The sequence below is a fragment of the Vulpes vulpes genome, chromosome 9, assembly GCF_048418805.1.
Source record: "Vulpes vulpes isolate BD-2025 chromosome 9, VulVul3, whole genome shotgun sequence".
NCBI lineage: Eukaryota > Metazoa > Chordata > Mammalia > Carnivora > Canidae > Vulpes > Vulpes vulpes.
The window spans coordinates 95692404-95707706 of NC_132788.1; the positions used below are offsets into that span (position 1 = coordinate 95692404).

The 15303-nt window shown below is 50.4% G+C and overlaps 1 protein-coding gene across 11 annotated transcripts in view; it reads left to right on the forward strand.

Annotated features, from left to right (window-relative positions):
- Positions 1 to 15303, forward strand: part of FYCO1 (FYVE and coiled-coil domain autophagy adaptor 1) — a 72927-nt gene that overhangs the window by 4750 nt on the left and 52874 nt on the right. For 4 of the 11 annotated variants that reach the window (XR_011994429.1, XR_011994432.1, XM_025989209.2 and 1 more), the window contains exons 2-4: positions 6733 to 6870; positions 10288 to 10394; positions 11959 to 12084. Coding sequence is in view for 7 of the 11 variants with exons in the window: in XM_025989209.2 (XP_025844994.2) it covers positions 6816 to 6870; positions 10288 to 10394; positions 11959 to 12084 (288 nt within the window). In the remaining 4 variants the exon portion in view is untranslated. Of the gene's footprint in view, positions 1 to 653; positions 1051 to 5730; positions 5951 to 6732; positions 6871 to 10287; positions 10395 to 11958; positions 12085 to 15303 lie in introns of those variants that run through there. The other 7 variants (XR_011994430.1, XM_072721084.1, XR_011994431.1 and 4 more) reach the window with 6 other exon arrangements.

Below are 15303 nucleotides of genomic sequence, written 5' to 3' on the forward strand. Positions count from 1 at the left end.
GGCCTCAAGTGACCTCTTACTCATCTATAAGCTTAGGAGGGTGTATGCTGTCTCTTCTCCCTTCTGGAGCATGGGTTCCTTGGAGACTAGGGCCCACCGTGGCCTGCCTGGCTCACAGCTGTAGTCCCAGCTCCTGGGTCAGGTCTGCGTCTCACTAGTGGTGCCCAGCAGCCCCCTCTTGCCGGCAGACAGTCTGTTAACACAGATGGGTTACACACGGGCTTCCTCAAGGCCATGTTTAGTGCCTAGAGCATATTCTAGCAGAGACTCAGTTGGTAATTCATCATTGGCTGGACTGACATTCCTCCCCCCACCCCCCAAAATACTCTGATCAGGAGAGTCCCCCTGAGCATTTGGTTTTGGAACTCTGCAATTTTCTCCATCTGGGTGGGGGACAGGAATAAATAGGTGCTCCAGCTGGGTTCTCAAGTGTTTGCCCAGGTGTTCTGGAGACTGCCCAGAGTTTCATGCATGCACTCACCGCCTCCTGGTTCTTTTGTCTGGGCTTCAGTGGCAAAAGACCTCAGCCCCACAGCCCCAGGTATGGATATGTTGCTCCTTCTAGAGCACCTGCCCCCCCTTCCAAAAAAAGACAGTCAGCTTCCCACAGGCCCCCAGAGGCAACACCTCCTATCCACAGGTCTCTCAACCCTGCCTTCCTGGGGCAGCTGGAACTGGAGCCAGTCTGTGTGTGTTCCAGAGGCAGTGACCGAGGAGCCTGGAATAGTTGGTGCGAGAGGGAGGCCCAAGGGAAGTTTCAAAAAGTGATGGCAAAAGCTCAAGTCTCCATTCCCTTTAAGAAAGAAGATCACAAGCAAGGAATGTGGGAAAGATGACCCAGGCATGCAGTTGGTCAACACTTTAATTAGGTCTGAGGGGTTGGGTCGCCTCATGAGCCTCTGCTCACATGTGCTGAAATGTCTGCCTCTGACAAACTCCTGAGCACTCTCCTCGGCACCCTCTTGAGGCCCTGGTGAGGGCAGCCTGCCTACCCACCGCTGCAGTACTGAGCCAGCAGGACCACCCGGCCTTCAGAGCTGCAGGTACAAGGCAAGTGCCCCCCTCTCCAGCGGTGGCAGCTAGATAGATACTGTTGATTGTGCTGAACCAGGCCAAGGCACTGGACTCTTCCAGAAGGGCTTTCTGCCTTTGGCTGATCCACAGTGTCCTTGTTAACATTCTTTCTTGGTCAGAGTAAAGTTGACAACTGGTCTGCTTCCCCTTGTTTGGGAGTGGAGGAGGAGCCCAACTATACGGTGGCCTCTCTGGGTCCCTTCTCAGCTATTGGGTCAAGAACAAGTACAAAACATTCTGAAGACAGGGCGAGCTTGTCTTCCACGCCCCAAACCTCCCCCACTTCTGATCTTTATTTCCTTAATGTGACTAGTCAGCTGCTGTACTGCTCCTGCCAGAGCCAGTTTCTGGGCAACATTATGAATATGAGTCATTAACACCAGAGTGTAAATAAGTTTACAGGAGTCAGTTGGTGTCTTTGTATCTTAATTCGGGACTAAACTGCTATCGCTATTGTTAGGGCATCTGGACAGGTATAGGAGGAATTTGGAGTTTGGGGAAGAGTCTTTACCTCTAATATACCTCCTAAGCTGTGATTAGGAAGTCAGACAATCATCCTGGGTAATAAATAAGAATTTTTTTAAAAACGCACTTAGCCCCTTTTGCACTTTATCAGAATATCAGATGCTTTTAGACATGCTGGATAAGCTTAAACACAGTGTTGAGTTGTTAGCAAGAGAATTCAATGTTCCCCCAAATTTTAAATAAAGTGAGTTTCTCTGGTATTTGAAAGAGCTTGCCAGAGACACGCGATGGAGGTTTTTACGTGTCCTGCAGCAAGGACCCTGGGTTCAGGGAGGTTGATTGGCGCTTCCGGGGTTTTGTGAGGCGTGGGAATCCTGGCATCCTGCCCCCAGTGCTGAAGCAGCTGTGGCTGCTGATGTGAATAAAAGCTCTAAGTGTCCCCTGAGTTATGAGAGCAGTTTGCTAATCGGTTGTCAGGATCAGGCTGCTTCGGGCCTGAAGTCTGTGATCTCTGTGATCCAATAAGAAATACTTGTTTGCTGTTCGTCTCAGGATCCTGCCGCCGAGCTTCAGGAACCCTAGGAATTTCCTGAGTAATGGGAGCGTCCTTTGTTATTCATAACAAGCCTCTTTTCAACCACACCTGAGTTTATGCTAATACGGTGACTCACTTTGGGCGCCTGGATAGCTTCGGGATGGGGCTGGTTGCCAGAGAAACTAGCCACGTGATTGGAGATTTGCCCTTTCAGCCCCACCCCAGACCTCTGGGACTGGAGAGGCTGAAGATGGAGTTCATCGCCAATGGCCAGTGTTCAATCAGCCGTGCCTCTACAATGAAACCTCCTTTCAAAACCCCTAAGTGACGGGGTTCTGAGAACCTCTGGGTCCGTGAACACCTGACGTGCTGGAGGGTGGGGGGAACTCTGAGGGCACGGAAGCCAGCCCCAAGCACCTCAAACCAGCCCACCCCCCGCCCCGCAACTCTGCCTCTCTTCCACGGGCTGGTCCCAAATTGTGTTCTTTAAAACAAACCGGTCACCGCAGTGTCTTTCCAAGTTTGTGACCTCTTCTAGCAAATTATCGAAGCTGAAGAGAGGGATCCTGGGGACCCTTGGTTTATAGCCAGTTGGTCAGGAGTACAGATAGCAGCAGCCTGGGCCTTGGACCAGGTCTGAAGCCAGGGCAGTGTGTGGACAGAGCCCCGCACCTGTGGCACACTAACTCCAGGTAATTAGTGTCAGAATTGAATTAGAGAACACCCAGTTGGTGTCAGAACAGGTTACTGGTGTGGAAAAAATCCAGTGTTGGTGTCAGGAGCGTTGTGAATAAAAAATAACCCATCCCTCAACCACAGGGCAGGTTTATCTGGAGACACAGGGAAGTTAACCGAGGCGTGGAGAGGGACAGTGCCTCATCCCTCACCCTCTGGTGGTTAATAGTTGCCTCAGACCCGGGAAGAATGGGGACAAAATGCTAAGAGCCATCCTTCCCAAGGCCAGGAAGGTAGCTTCCCAGTGGTAACCCTGATCTTCCAAGGAATCTCTGATTAACTTCCAGAACCCCAGTGAGGTGGGACCCACCCCCACAGCGGGACCTGCAGCCCTGGCCTCCCGTTTCCTCAACGCATTACCTGGGTGGTGACTCAGGCTTTTTGGAAAACCAGCTTGTGTAATCAGCTGCTGGGCCCAGCTCACCCCGTGACCCAGGAGCTTGGCATCAGGCGAGCACGCCCTGAGGGCCAGGCAGAGGAGGCCTCCCGCGCATGCGGGCCCAGGCCAGCTTTCCCCAGAGCACCAGCGAGTCTGGAGGAGCACCTTTGTGTCTGTTGAGACCCGTCATGCCAGGGTGCCCGTTCGGCCCGCAGACCTTGTCCTCCTGCTGGGCCCCAGAGAGGACTGCCTTCCCCTGTTCATGCATCGGCCGCTGCCAGAGCCTAGGGGAGGGCACTCAGAACCAATTGCTGCTGTTGCATCCTGCCTTCTTCCGCCTGCGAGGCTCTCACCCTAGTTTGAAGCATGCACTCAGACCCGGGGGGCTGCTTTTGAGGACTTGGGGGGCCGGGGGCTGTTTATCTCTCCCAGAGACAACCAGGCCCTCTCCTGGCAACAGATGAGAGAACTTGGGGAGGGAAGCAGCCTCTGTGCTTGCCACACACCCTCCCCCCCGACTCCATCCTGGACCCCGTCCCTCTTGGATCTCTTCAGAGCCTTCATCCTCACTTTGCAGGCCTGGCACAGCTAGGTTGCCACCATCTCTCACCCTCTCCCGCCCCAGGCAGAATTAATCTTCCCTTCCTGAGGTCCCGTGGCATCTTTCTGAATCCATCACACTACTGCCTTTTTTGTTGAGACACCATTGATGATCTGTGAGTTTTGACAAATACATGCTTGTCAGACACATACTATCACGTAACCACCACCATAATAAGCAAGGTGTGGAACAGAACTGCCTCTCCAAACTTCTGAAGGCTCTTTGAGCCTAACCCTCCCTTCACCCTCAGGCCCTGGCAACTGCTGTGGGGAATCTCTCCCCAGAGCTCTGCCTTGGCAAGAATAGCACCCGAGGGGATCCCTGGGTGGCTCAGTGGTTTAGAACCTGCCTTCGGCCCAGGGTGTGATCTTGGAGTCCTGGGATCGAGTCCCACGTTGGGCTCCCTGCATGGAGCCTGCTTTCTCCCTCTGCCTGTGTCTGCCCCTCTCTCAGTCTCTGTGTCTCTCATGAATAAATAAATAAAATCTTTTAAAAAAAAAGAATAGCACCTGGATGGAATCATCAAGTCTGTACAGAGCCTTTTAGGCTGGCTGTTTTCACTGCAGAAAAGCATTGGTTGTACATATCCAGGGCTCAGCCCTTTTCGTAGCTGTGCACCCATCACCTTTTATTCATATCTCTGCATGGACTGCTTCTGCCATGTCCACATATCTGGATATTTTTTCCGTCTTTCTGCTCAGTGCGCAGCCGAGCTCTCCTCCAGGGATGGACTGTGTCTTGCGTGCCTTTGTGTCCCCAGCCTGCACATAGTAGGCACCTAACAGAGCGTGGTGCCGGGGCTGCTGTGCGTCAAGGGAGAACCCTCAACTCTCTACCTCCCCGGGAGGGGCAGAATGGCCCCTGCACCCCTACCCCAGACCCCGACCCCGGCCCCGGGTAGCAGAGCCCCTGCAGATGTGACTGAGCAGGCCTGGATTCCGGCTCTCTCTAGGCCCTTGGCTGGTCCCTGCTCAGGCTCTGTGCTCAGCAGGTGACCTGGAGAGAGATGGGCAGGCTGGCTTCTGGAAAGCCCCTACCAGCCTCAGTTTGGTGTCTGTGGTGGGCAGGGTGCTACCACTTGTAAGGGGGCTTCGGAGGCCTCTTTGTGGATCCCCAGCATCTCTTGGGCTCTGTGTCAGAAATTACTGGGAGCCTGGTGTCAGTATGTGCCTGTTTCATTCCTCCTAGGCCAGAGAAGCCCTCTTTGGGCCTTGTGTGCACTGGGTCACTGCTGCACTAGTTTTGTTAAAAATAGGCCTTGGCATATCCACCCCATGACCAGCCCTTCTTGCTTCAGGCCCACGCTGGAATGCTTATGTAAATATTTGGAGGAACTTGAAACCTGGGACCATTTCTATTCCAGAGTCTTCTCTCCTGGACTCTTGGAACAGGGAGGGTAATATTGGCGTGAGAAAGTGAGGGCCAGCACGTGTTAAAAACACTCAGAGGGGCAGCACATTATTTGGGAGATGCTAGAGAGAGGGTGGTTTCTAAAAGTCAGTGGAAGCAGTTGGTTATTGGCAGTAACGATGGCTATAAATCCACAGGGTTTGAATCTGACTGACCAGGGTTCAAGCCACAATTATTCTCCTTACTGACCCATGGCCTTAGACAACTTACATGACTTCTCAAACACCAGGTTCTCCTTTACCTGTTATCTACCCCACTGGAGTGATTGTGAGATTAAAATGATCATGTGTCAATCACTTAACAGGACCCAGCGCACAGCACACAGTAGGCCCTCGTTTAGTGCTGGCTGCTCCTACGGCCACTTTAGTCTTGCTGTCGACTTTTGCCCACAAGCATTGCACAACCTTGCGTTCAACACCTATGGAGAGAATTGGAGGTCCTAAAGGAGGAACACAAGAGTGTCCTAGTGCGTCTCTTCAGTGCCCCTCCTGTCTCCTTACCTCCATTGGTCTTCAGCCACTCCTGTGTCCTGAGATCACTTCAGCAGCTGCCTGAGCAGGGCTGGTAACTCAGGACTCATCAGCTGCAAGAGGACTGTAACCAAGCTTAAAATAGACACACGTCCCTTGACTGGACCGAGGGCTACGCAGGCTCCCAATGCAAGCCAGGCGGTGTCTGCACTCCAGGTTGAGCTGGACTCTAGGCAGCTGGAGCTGCTGGGCCCCCAGGAGGGAGCTGCTTCCCCTACCAGGCAAGCTGGGCTCCCCTCTCAACCTCTTGCCTCCACTGCCACCTGGCCAGAGGTTACTGACCGATCCCGATCTTCGGAGGACACGAGCCTGGAGAGGACACAGGAGGGCTGGGCGTGGGGGAGACAGGGATCTGGTGGTGGCCAGCACCTGTCGGCTCAGCAGGCCATCTGAGTGTGGGTTGGGCTGGTTCTGGCCTTGGCGTAAGGGGGTGAGGGGAGCCACCGGGAGGCATTTCTTTCTTTCTTTCTTTCTTTTTTTTTTTTTTTTTTTTTAAGATTTTATTTATTTATTCATAGAGATGCAGAGAGAGAGAGAGAGAGGGGCAGAGACACAGGCAGGGAGAAGCAGGCTCCATGCAGATAGCTTGACGTGGGACTCGATCCTGGGACTCCAGGATCATGCCCTGGGCTGCAGGCGGCGCTAAGCCACTGCGCCACCTGGGCTGCCCCCGGGAGGCATTTCTAAAGGTGGAAGGAGACTGAGGCTGTCCTGCCTAAGGGTTGGAAGAGGAGAGAAGCTCAGGGTGAATGAGTCATGCTGTTTGGTTGAACTTGCTGCTTTTTAAGCCCCAACCCAGGTCATTGTGTCTGAATAGAAGTACGTCAGAAGCCAGCCAGATGATGCCCACTGAGCCAGGCCCACATAGAAACATCAAACCCTTCCTCTTGAGGGAAGATGCCCCAGTGGGGTAACTTGTGCCCAGAGCAGTGCCCCTCTCCTGCTGTCTTCACGTTGTGTCTGTGACTGCTTCCTCCAAGGTCTCCCTCTTCCCCTCCTGCAGGTGCCACCATGGAGTCTGACCTCTGCTGACCGGACCCAGGCAGAAGGCGTGCCACCAAGAAAGGCGGCCTGTACCCCGTCCCCATGGCTTCCCCCATGGCAGAGAGCCAGCTCCAGAGAATCATCCGTGATTTGCAAGGTACAGTTTGGGGGTGGAGAGGCACATGGGGCTTGCTTGTGGGGGAGCTCGGGCTGTGTTCTCATCCTGTCACACAGGGAGTAATTGGAGCCCTTGGGACACATTGTGTAGAAGCACTTGGTGCTCAGGTGTCTGCCCTGTGTCAGGCTGGGAAAGCTGGCCTGGCTTCCCCTCAGGCCTCTGTGAAGCCAGTCTGTAAACAATCCCCTTTTCTGGGTCTGGGTCTGCCTTCTGTTTGTGAGTGTATGTGTGTTTTCTAGCCACCTGTTAAATCTGTGGCTGAATCATGAGCCTTTGGGCCGTAATGGAGTTGGCCCATCTGAGGAGGCATGTTCTCCTTCCCTTTGAGCAGGATGACCAGGCACTCGTCTTTCTTATTTTCCTGTCCTACCTAAGCCTGTCTCCTGTGACACACTGTAATTCTGGGCCTGCTGCCTCCCAGATTTACCTAAGCTCAGCAAACTACCATTTCCCCCACTCCATCCAAGACTTGTAGCTCTTATCTCCCTGAAGAAGGGCAGGGCCAGGGAAGGTGCAAGTACAGTGAAGTAGAGTCAGGAGGAATGGGCTTTCTGCAGAGTCCAGGGCCTGAGTTCACCCTTTCAGATGATGCCCCAAAAGTCAGAATTTTGGCAAGTTTCCCACCCCCTGCAGACCACCGGGGCTGGCCTGTAAGCCTCTTTGGAGCTTCAGCACTTTGGCTACAACACAATCTGAAGCCGCCACTTCCTGCATGTTGCAGGGATTACAGTGATACTTTCCTGACAGGCTGAAGATCCAGGTTCCTACCTACTCAGGCACAGTGACGACCCAGGGCAAGTGGCAGCCACCATACACTTTTCATTCTGCAGGCAAAAGTTGATGAGGTGAAAATCACTCTCAGGCTTATCTCCCACTTATATAGCATTTTGGGCCTTGAATAGCTAGACAATCACATGGCATTTCGCACGTGCTGGGCACTGTCCTACACATGCCTTATAAATGATAACTCATCGAGTCCTCACATTTGGTCTGTGAGGCAGGAACCACTACTCTAATTCTGCAGATGCAGAAACAGACACAGAGAGGTTAAGCAACTTGCCTAAGGTCACACATCCAGATGGGTGGAGCCTGGGTTTGCACACACACCAGGTGCCAGTCTCCACTCTTAACCACAGCAGCCTACCTCCAGCTAAAACACTAGATGTTTGCTTGTTTTTTAAATTTTATTTATTTATTCATGAAAGACACAGAGAGGCAGAGGCAGAGACATAGGCAGGGGGAGAAGCAGGCTCCCTGCAGGAACCAGATGGGGTTCCATCCCAGGACCCTGGGTTCATGACTTGAGCCAAAGGCAGAGGCTCAACCACTGAGCCACCCAAGTGTCCACTGGTTTGGTTTTTTTCTTAAGTCTACACACACACACACACACACACACACAGGAAGTCAAATGACAATCTCTGCAAATCTGAGTTCACCACTGGTCTTGAGAAGCGGCCACAAAGGAGGCCATTTTTTTTTTGTGCATGTCGGCCTTTGGTTCTCCAGAATGACTTTGGGACCCAGATGTCTTTATTGGGAGGGAAGAGAGAGGACCCCCTGCTAGCACTTCTGATCCAGGGAGGAGGACAGGCATTGGCATTTGTTCAGATGGACCTTCCACCTTTTGTCCTGGCTGGTCTGGTCATCCTCGACTTCCCAGGGCCATCTCAGTGTCCTATACCCAGCCCGCAGAGTGCTTTGAGACACCACTTTCTCAAGATCCTTCCCTTGCAGCTGTTGGTAATTGTCTTCAACGGCACATAATAATCTCCACCATGTAGCATGGGGGTGGTGTATCCCTAACTGAGGTACCTTGGGCAGTACATAGCCTTCATGCCTCTGCAGGATAGCCCACTCATCCTCCTGTGACAGCAGTGATGAAGGCTTTGGGGTCAGCTCCTGGCTCTGCCTTTTAACTCTGGAATATGTTGGACAAATTTCATCACCTTTCTAAGGTCCCATTGCTTCCTTCATGTGTTAGATCAGCTTGATGATGACACCCACTTCCCAAGATTGTTGGCAGACATAAATATATAATTCACATAATGTATAATTCATATAAATATACATGCAAATGTAGAATTCACATATAACTAAGATTATTCATAAGTAATGCATTTGGATTACCAGAGATTGAAACTTAGAACTTCATATTTCATACCCAAGGCTCCTCCTTTCAAAATTTCAGGAATTCTCAGATCAGGTTGTGAGCATTAACCCTGCCTGAGAGTGGCGGAAGAAGGCCGTGTATCTTCCCTTGTGCCTGGCCCCCCAGCTCTCAATGCCAGCTGTAGCAGATGCTTCTAGAGTATCAGTGTCGATTAAATTTTAGCAGCTCAGGCTCAGCTTCAGTGCTGGACAGGTCTGCTTTCCAGGCATGGTTCTAAAGAGCAGGGGCTGTGGGCTTCTCTTCGTTATGAGCCATCAGAGAGGAAGATGATTTTTGTCCAGCCTGCCCCAACCATCTCAACTGGGGTACTTTTCCCAGTATCTACACCAAATACTGCCGTTCCTCTGTGCCACAGCAGAGGCTGCGAGTGAAAGTAAAGGTGGTTTTCCCTCTTTTCTGCGATAGGAGGTCAATTGTCTTAGAAGTGGAGAGGTGGGCGCTGGAGTCAGAAAGCCCTGGAGAAACCAGGCTTCTCATTCCAGCTCTGCTGTATGTAGCCCATGGTCTTTGGCCAAATGCTCCAACCTCTCTGGGAATTCCTTATCTGCCAAAAGAGGATGGTAATATCAGCCTCCATCATTCTCAAGTTGTACAACCCCACCCCCGCCCCATTTTAACAGTTCTGAAATTGAGATCATCTTAAAACCATTTGCGTGTTGAATTGTTGAAATAAAACAATTCAGGTCTCTCTTTGCTGTTGAATGAGAAAGACATGCAAAGGCCTGCTCCCTGATGCGCACCCAGCTCACAGAAGCAGGTGTCACTGTTGTCATTCTTGGGATTGTTCTCATTACTCTTATTTGCATATTCTGGGTCTTCTTGAAGCTTAGACAACCTGTACTGAGTAGTCAGGTTATAATGAAAGAACGACAAGAAACACAGCCAGCATGAAGGATAAAGCTCTCTGGATGTCACTATGAGGGGCCTGCTGAGTGATTCAGGCACGTAGCAAACCTTCGTTGACCAAATACTGCATGCATATTATAAGGCCTTCATGGTGGGCCTTCAGGGAGGACCAAGGAATGTGCCTGTCAGGGAGCGCTTGTAGAGTACCTGTGGGCCCTGTGGACTGCCTTCAGAGTTAGCATTCCTCCTTCCAGGGTTACACACCACTTTCTGCTTCCCAGGGCCTCTGCCATCATTGACTACTTACTCCTCGTGCTTCCCAGGATGATTCTGCTTCTCTCTCTGAGGCCAGTTACGTGTTCCTGTTTGTTGTCTTAAAGATGCTGTGACAGAGCTGAGCAAAGAATTCAAAGAAGCAGGGGAGCCCATTACGGACGACAGCACCAGCCTGCATAAATTTTCTTACAAACTTGAGTACCTCCTGCAAGTAAGTGACTCTTGTACTGCATTGATTACTGCTCTGTTCTCTTGTTTTCCTCTCGGTGATTCATCAGCATTCAGGATGTGGTTCAGACAGCTCTGAGGAGCCATTAGGCCCTCCTGCTTTAGACAGAAGGTCGGAGCAGTCCCCCATTGCTTGGAGCTTGAGCCTCCAAGTGTGAGCCGTTGGAGAATCAGAGCATTGCCCCTTAGGAAGGCTGTGGGCATCAAGAACATTCTTTAGAGATTTAGGTCATCCTAAAGCAGGTCACAAGGTCACTGGATAGTGGGGATCTTAACTTTGGGGCAGCCACATATCCCTCTGAGAGTCTTGTAGCAGCTGTGAGTGAGATCTCTCCCCAAACAGACACGCATATGCATACACACCCAATCACCCATTCTCCAGGAATGTGTGGACCCTCTGAAGATTATCCAGAAGCCCCAGTTTTAGAGCCTTGCTGCTCAAAGTGGAGTCTGCAGACCAGTAGCAAAAGCATCACCTGGGAGCAGGTGAAAAATGTATTCTCGGTGTCCATCCTGACCTGCTGAATCAGGATCTCTTGAGATCAGCCCAGGAAGTTTTTTTTTCAGCATGCGCACAGTATAATGCTTATGTATGTTTGGTTCGAGAAGCACAGATCTACAGAACTCTACAGATGGAAGAATACAATCACATGAGGCAGGGAGGAAACAGACTAAAATGTTAACAGAAGTTATCTTAGAGAGCAGGTATTAGGCATTAGCATTTTTTCCATCTTTCATTTTATCCACATTTTCTCACAGTATATGTATCTGACTTCCATAACCAGAAAAAACACTATAAAATATTACATAGTAGAAAGACACACCTTTATCCTTCTGAACACCGTCAGTTTGCAACGTCACATCCCAGTAAGGTCCAGCTAGAGAATGAGCACCTGCTGGAGACAATGCCTCAATGTGTTGAGAGACTCATCTTTTTTTTTTTTTTTTTGAGAGACTCATCTTCACACACCTTTCCAGTTACTTCTGTTTTATACTAGGAAATGATTCGTGAATTTTTTTTTGTTTTTAGTCAGCCCATTTTGGTTTTGGATTTGAAATGACTCATGGTTGGCATTAATTTGAATTTATTACATAGATATTAAACAAGTGTTGAAACTTGAGTAGCCACGGTAGGATGTCACAAACTCATTTTGCTAAGTTGAGACCAAGTTAACAGTCTTTGTGGTGCTCTCAAGACTTTTCTCTTGGTTGTCTCCATCCTGTGTGAACAGCCCCTTTGGTGGTCTTCCACCCAGTTCAATGCACAGAGATCCTTTCAAGGGATAGTCTTTCTGGGGGCTGTTACTCCTGAATTCCACTAGCTGTGTGACCCCAAGCCAGCTGTGTAATCCCTCCCAGCCTCAGTCCCCTCATCTGTAAATTGGGGGTTGAAACACCCACATTTGCCAGTCAGTAAAAATGGTGCCAATAAAGGGCCTTGTCCAGGACTGGGTGACTAGGAAGCTGTTGCTGTTATTGATCATTTAAATAGCAGGATGAACAGCTGCAAGTCTGGTCCTCTTCTCTCTGTCCCTTTCTCTCCGCAGTTCGATCAGAAGGAGAAGGCTACCCTTCTGGGCAATAGGAAGGACTACTGGGATTACTTCTGTGCCTGCCTGGCCAAGGTGAAAGGAGCCAATGATGGGATCCGATTTGTCAAGTCGATTCCTGAGGTAAGCAGAGCAGCCAAGGACCTCACACCTTCCTCTCACTGCCTTAAGCATCTCTTGCCCAGACCTCTGCTTCAGACAGCCCCATGAGGAGGTGGGGGTGGAAGGCTGATGAAGCCTCTCCCTTCCCTGCCTCCTTCCCTGCTCCAGCCTAGTACCTCTGGCAGTGAAGAACCATGCACACTCAGGAGTGAGTAAACCCCTAGATTTGAGGTGGGAAGCCTAAAGGGTAGGTTTAAAAACCTACCCTTAAAAACCATTTTAAAGCCAGCAGCCATGCTCCTTAGCCGGCCTCCCACAGAGGCCACAGAGTCAGGTGCTCTGAGATCTCTTCCCACTCTCTACCAGCTGGAGCCAGATGGGTTTCTTCTTACAGAGAATGACAGCATTTGATGCACTGGCAGTAAGGGCCAAGCATGTTCCACCCTCTGACATCTGAGAAATTGAGGAAAGACCTTGGCTGTGAAGAGTTTGCTACTTGGATTTCTTTAACGTCCAAGCAGCACCACAGTCTTGAGATCTTGCCTGGTGGGATGGTTGGGTCCCTGGTATAAAGCATTTTGATGTGTCAGAAACCTGGAGAAAGAGCAGCCGGGGTGGCTTAGTGGTATAGCGCCGCCTTCAGCCCAGGGCATGGTCCTTGAGACCCGGGATCGAGTCCCACGTCGGGCTCCCTGCATGGAGCCTGCTTCTCCCTCTGCCTGTGTCTCTGCCTCTCTCTCTCTCTCTCTGTGTGTGTGTGTGTGTGTGTGTGCGTGTCTCATGAATAAATAAATAAAATCTTGAAAAAAAAAAAGAGAAGAAACCTGGAGAGGGATCTCATTGTCTCCTCTCCAAAAGCCTGGAAGAAGTTCTTGGTGTCACTGTGCTGTCTTCTATTCCTGAGAGCAACAAAGGCCTTTGACTTTATGGCTTCAGACAACTGAAGTCTGGAAATAAGTTTAACTTAGTCCTCATGGTCCAGGGTTACAAAATGCTTAAATCTACTTTTTGGGTAATGAGCAAACCTTTAGACAGTCCAAGGCCAGGGAAACTGACTTCTCAAAGCAGAAAGCATCCCCTGCTTGCACAGATATTGCTGGTTTCCCAGTGGATACATGGGCTCTGCTTTCCAAGGGCTCCAGTTGTCTCTTCCCTTTTGAAGGCTCTGCTCTCCAGGGCGCCCTTGGGTGGAATGGCTTGGAGTGGCATTGGGCCATGGAGCTGCTGGCTTAACTATAATGATCAAGTGTTGTCCAGGCTGCCAAGCCAGAAAGCAAAAGTTAATGGATAAGAAGCATTGCTGGGCCCCTCAGGCCCTCTTGGGGTGGGAGGCAACCTTTTGGGCTAAAATAGTCTAAAGCCATAATCAGCCACTTCTAGAGGTTCAGAATAAGCTCAGCCAAAGCTGCGCATCTTCCCCTCCAGATCCTCAACAGGGTCTGAACCAGGGTGCAGCTTGGCGTCGGGCTGTCGGCACAGTGGCCTGGCTGGAAGCAGAATCCACTCTCGTGCACCCTGCAGACTTCCTGCCCTTTGCTGCCATTGGATAGCTTCCTGGAATAGTGCAGATGAGTTTGGGCCAGATGCTAAACATTTAAGGAGTTAGGTCACGAACCTAGACCCATGATCTCAGAACATAAAAAATTAAAAAGCTGGGCAGTGTTTTCACTCACAGTACAAGAGTACTATTGTTTGTCTCCCTAAAGGATGTTTCAAGATACCTCTTAAAATAAATAGCTCCATTTATATATACATAAATAAAATCAAGTTGATTAATAGGGCTGCTTAAAAATATAGCTTCAAATATTTGTCACTGAAAAAGTCTTAATGTTCAAAATGCTCTTACAGTGGCCATTTTGCTCATAAGGATATGCTCATCCCTTGGGAGCTCATGGACATGGGCTGTCTTGTGAGGTTCTTATTACATTCTGCAGGGCCTATTTGTGGATGTGTCCATCTGACCAACACACTTGGCTTCACAATGCCTTGTTCAGCTGTTCTGGGCTGCCCTGAGTTTTCTGGGTGTCATCACTGACTACCCTGTTTGCCCTCACTTATCAATGGAAAAACTTTTTGGATTTGGGGCTGTCATCACGATCCTCCCCTGGGCATCTGTCATGACCAGCTATCTCAGACATGCTACGGTGGTTTTTATAAAGCCAGTTTGTCAGGCTGCCACCCACCTTCACTTCTAGGTATCCTGAACATGCCCTGGACTCAGAAAGCACACACAGAGACGGCTTACAACCATTCTACTTCATGACATTTCACACCTTTTTATTTTTTAGAGCGACCTTCTGCTGTAGTATCATTTCCTTGAGTCAGCAGTAGGAAGACCTACAGCTGTGAGCTGAAAGGTGCTATATGCTGGGATGTTTACACCTTCACTAATAGGTCAATGCTTGAGGCTGTACCACACGTTTCCTGTCTCAGTCCAGTGCCATGATTGGTTTCTCGATAATACGGGGTGTTAGGACCATCTGTCCCCGGGGCCCCACTACCAACTTAAAACAATTCTAACATTTGAAGGGCTGAGAAGAGTATGGGTCTTTAACTCATCTGACCCAGACTCTGAACCTGACAGAGCTGGTAGGTTGAGAGGTTTTGAATTCCTGCCCCCTGATCTTGACCCTCTGGGGCTGAAAAATTGAGAATGAATCCTGTTTGGCAAGCTGGTTGTGTGTGCCCCTAGCCAGCAGGGCCCTGCTTTGGCAGTCTCAGGGGGGTGTCTCTGGCCAGCACACCCCGCCTCCCTCCCAAGAAGCATCCAGAAATCTCTTTAGAAGCCATGTTTTGGCACAGTGGGGGTGAGGTTTCAATGGCAGGCCTGCACCTAGACCCTCCTGTGTTGTCCAGCTCAGACTTCCTGAAACAGAACCACCCCCATTTTTTCTCTACCCTGGTGTGACCAGGCCATCTAGCGATACCCTGCTCTCTCTCACCCCCTAGGTACTATCTAACTAGGCACAGTGAGCTGGTATATCTTAAATCCAACCAGGAAAGGATGGACACATAACAGGTTTTATGAGAATACTGAGAAGGCCCTCATACATCATCCATCAGAACTTCTTAAAAGTCCCCCTGATTGCATCCCTGCCTTTTGGTTCCCTCACACCCCTCTCGCACAGGGGGTCTAGCCAAGCCCCTGGCCTCTTCCCCTGTGCCTCTTCTCCCAGCACCTCAGACACAAGCCCAGCCATTAGCCAGACTGAGACCATCTCTTGCTCAAGCTCACTTCTG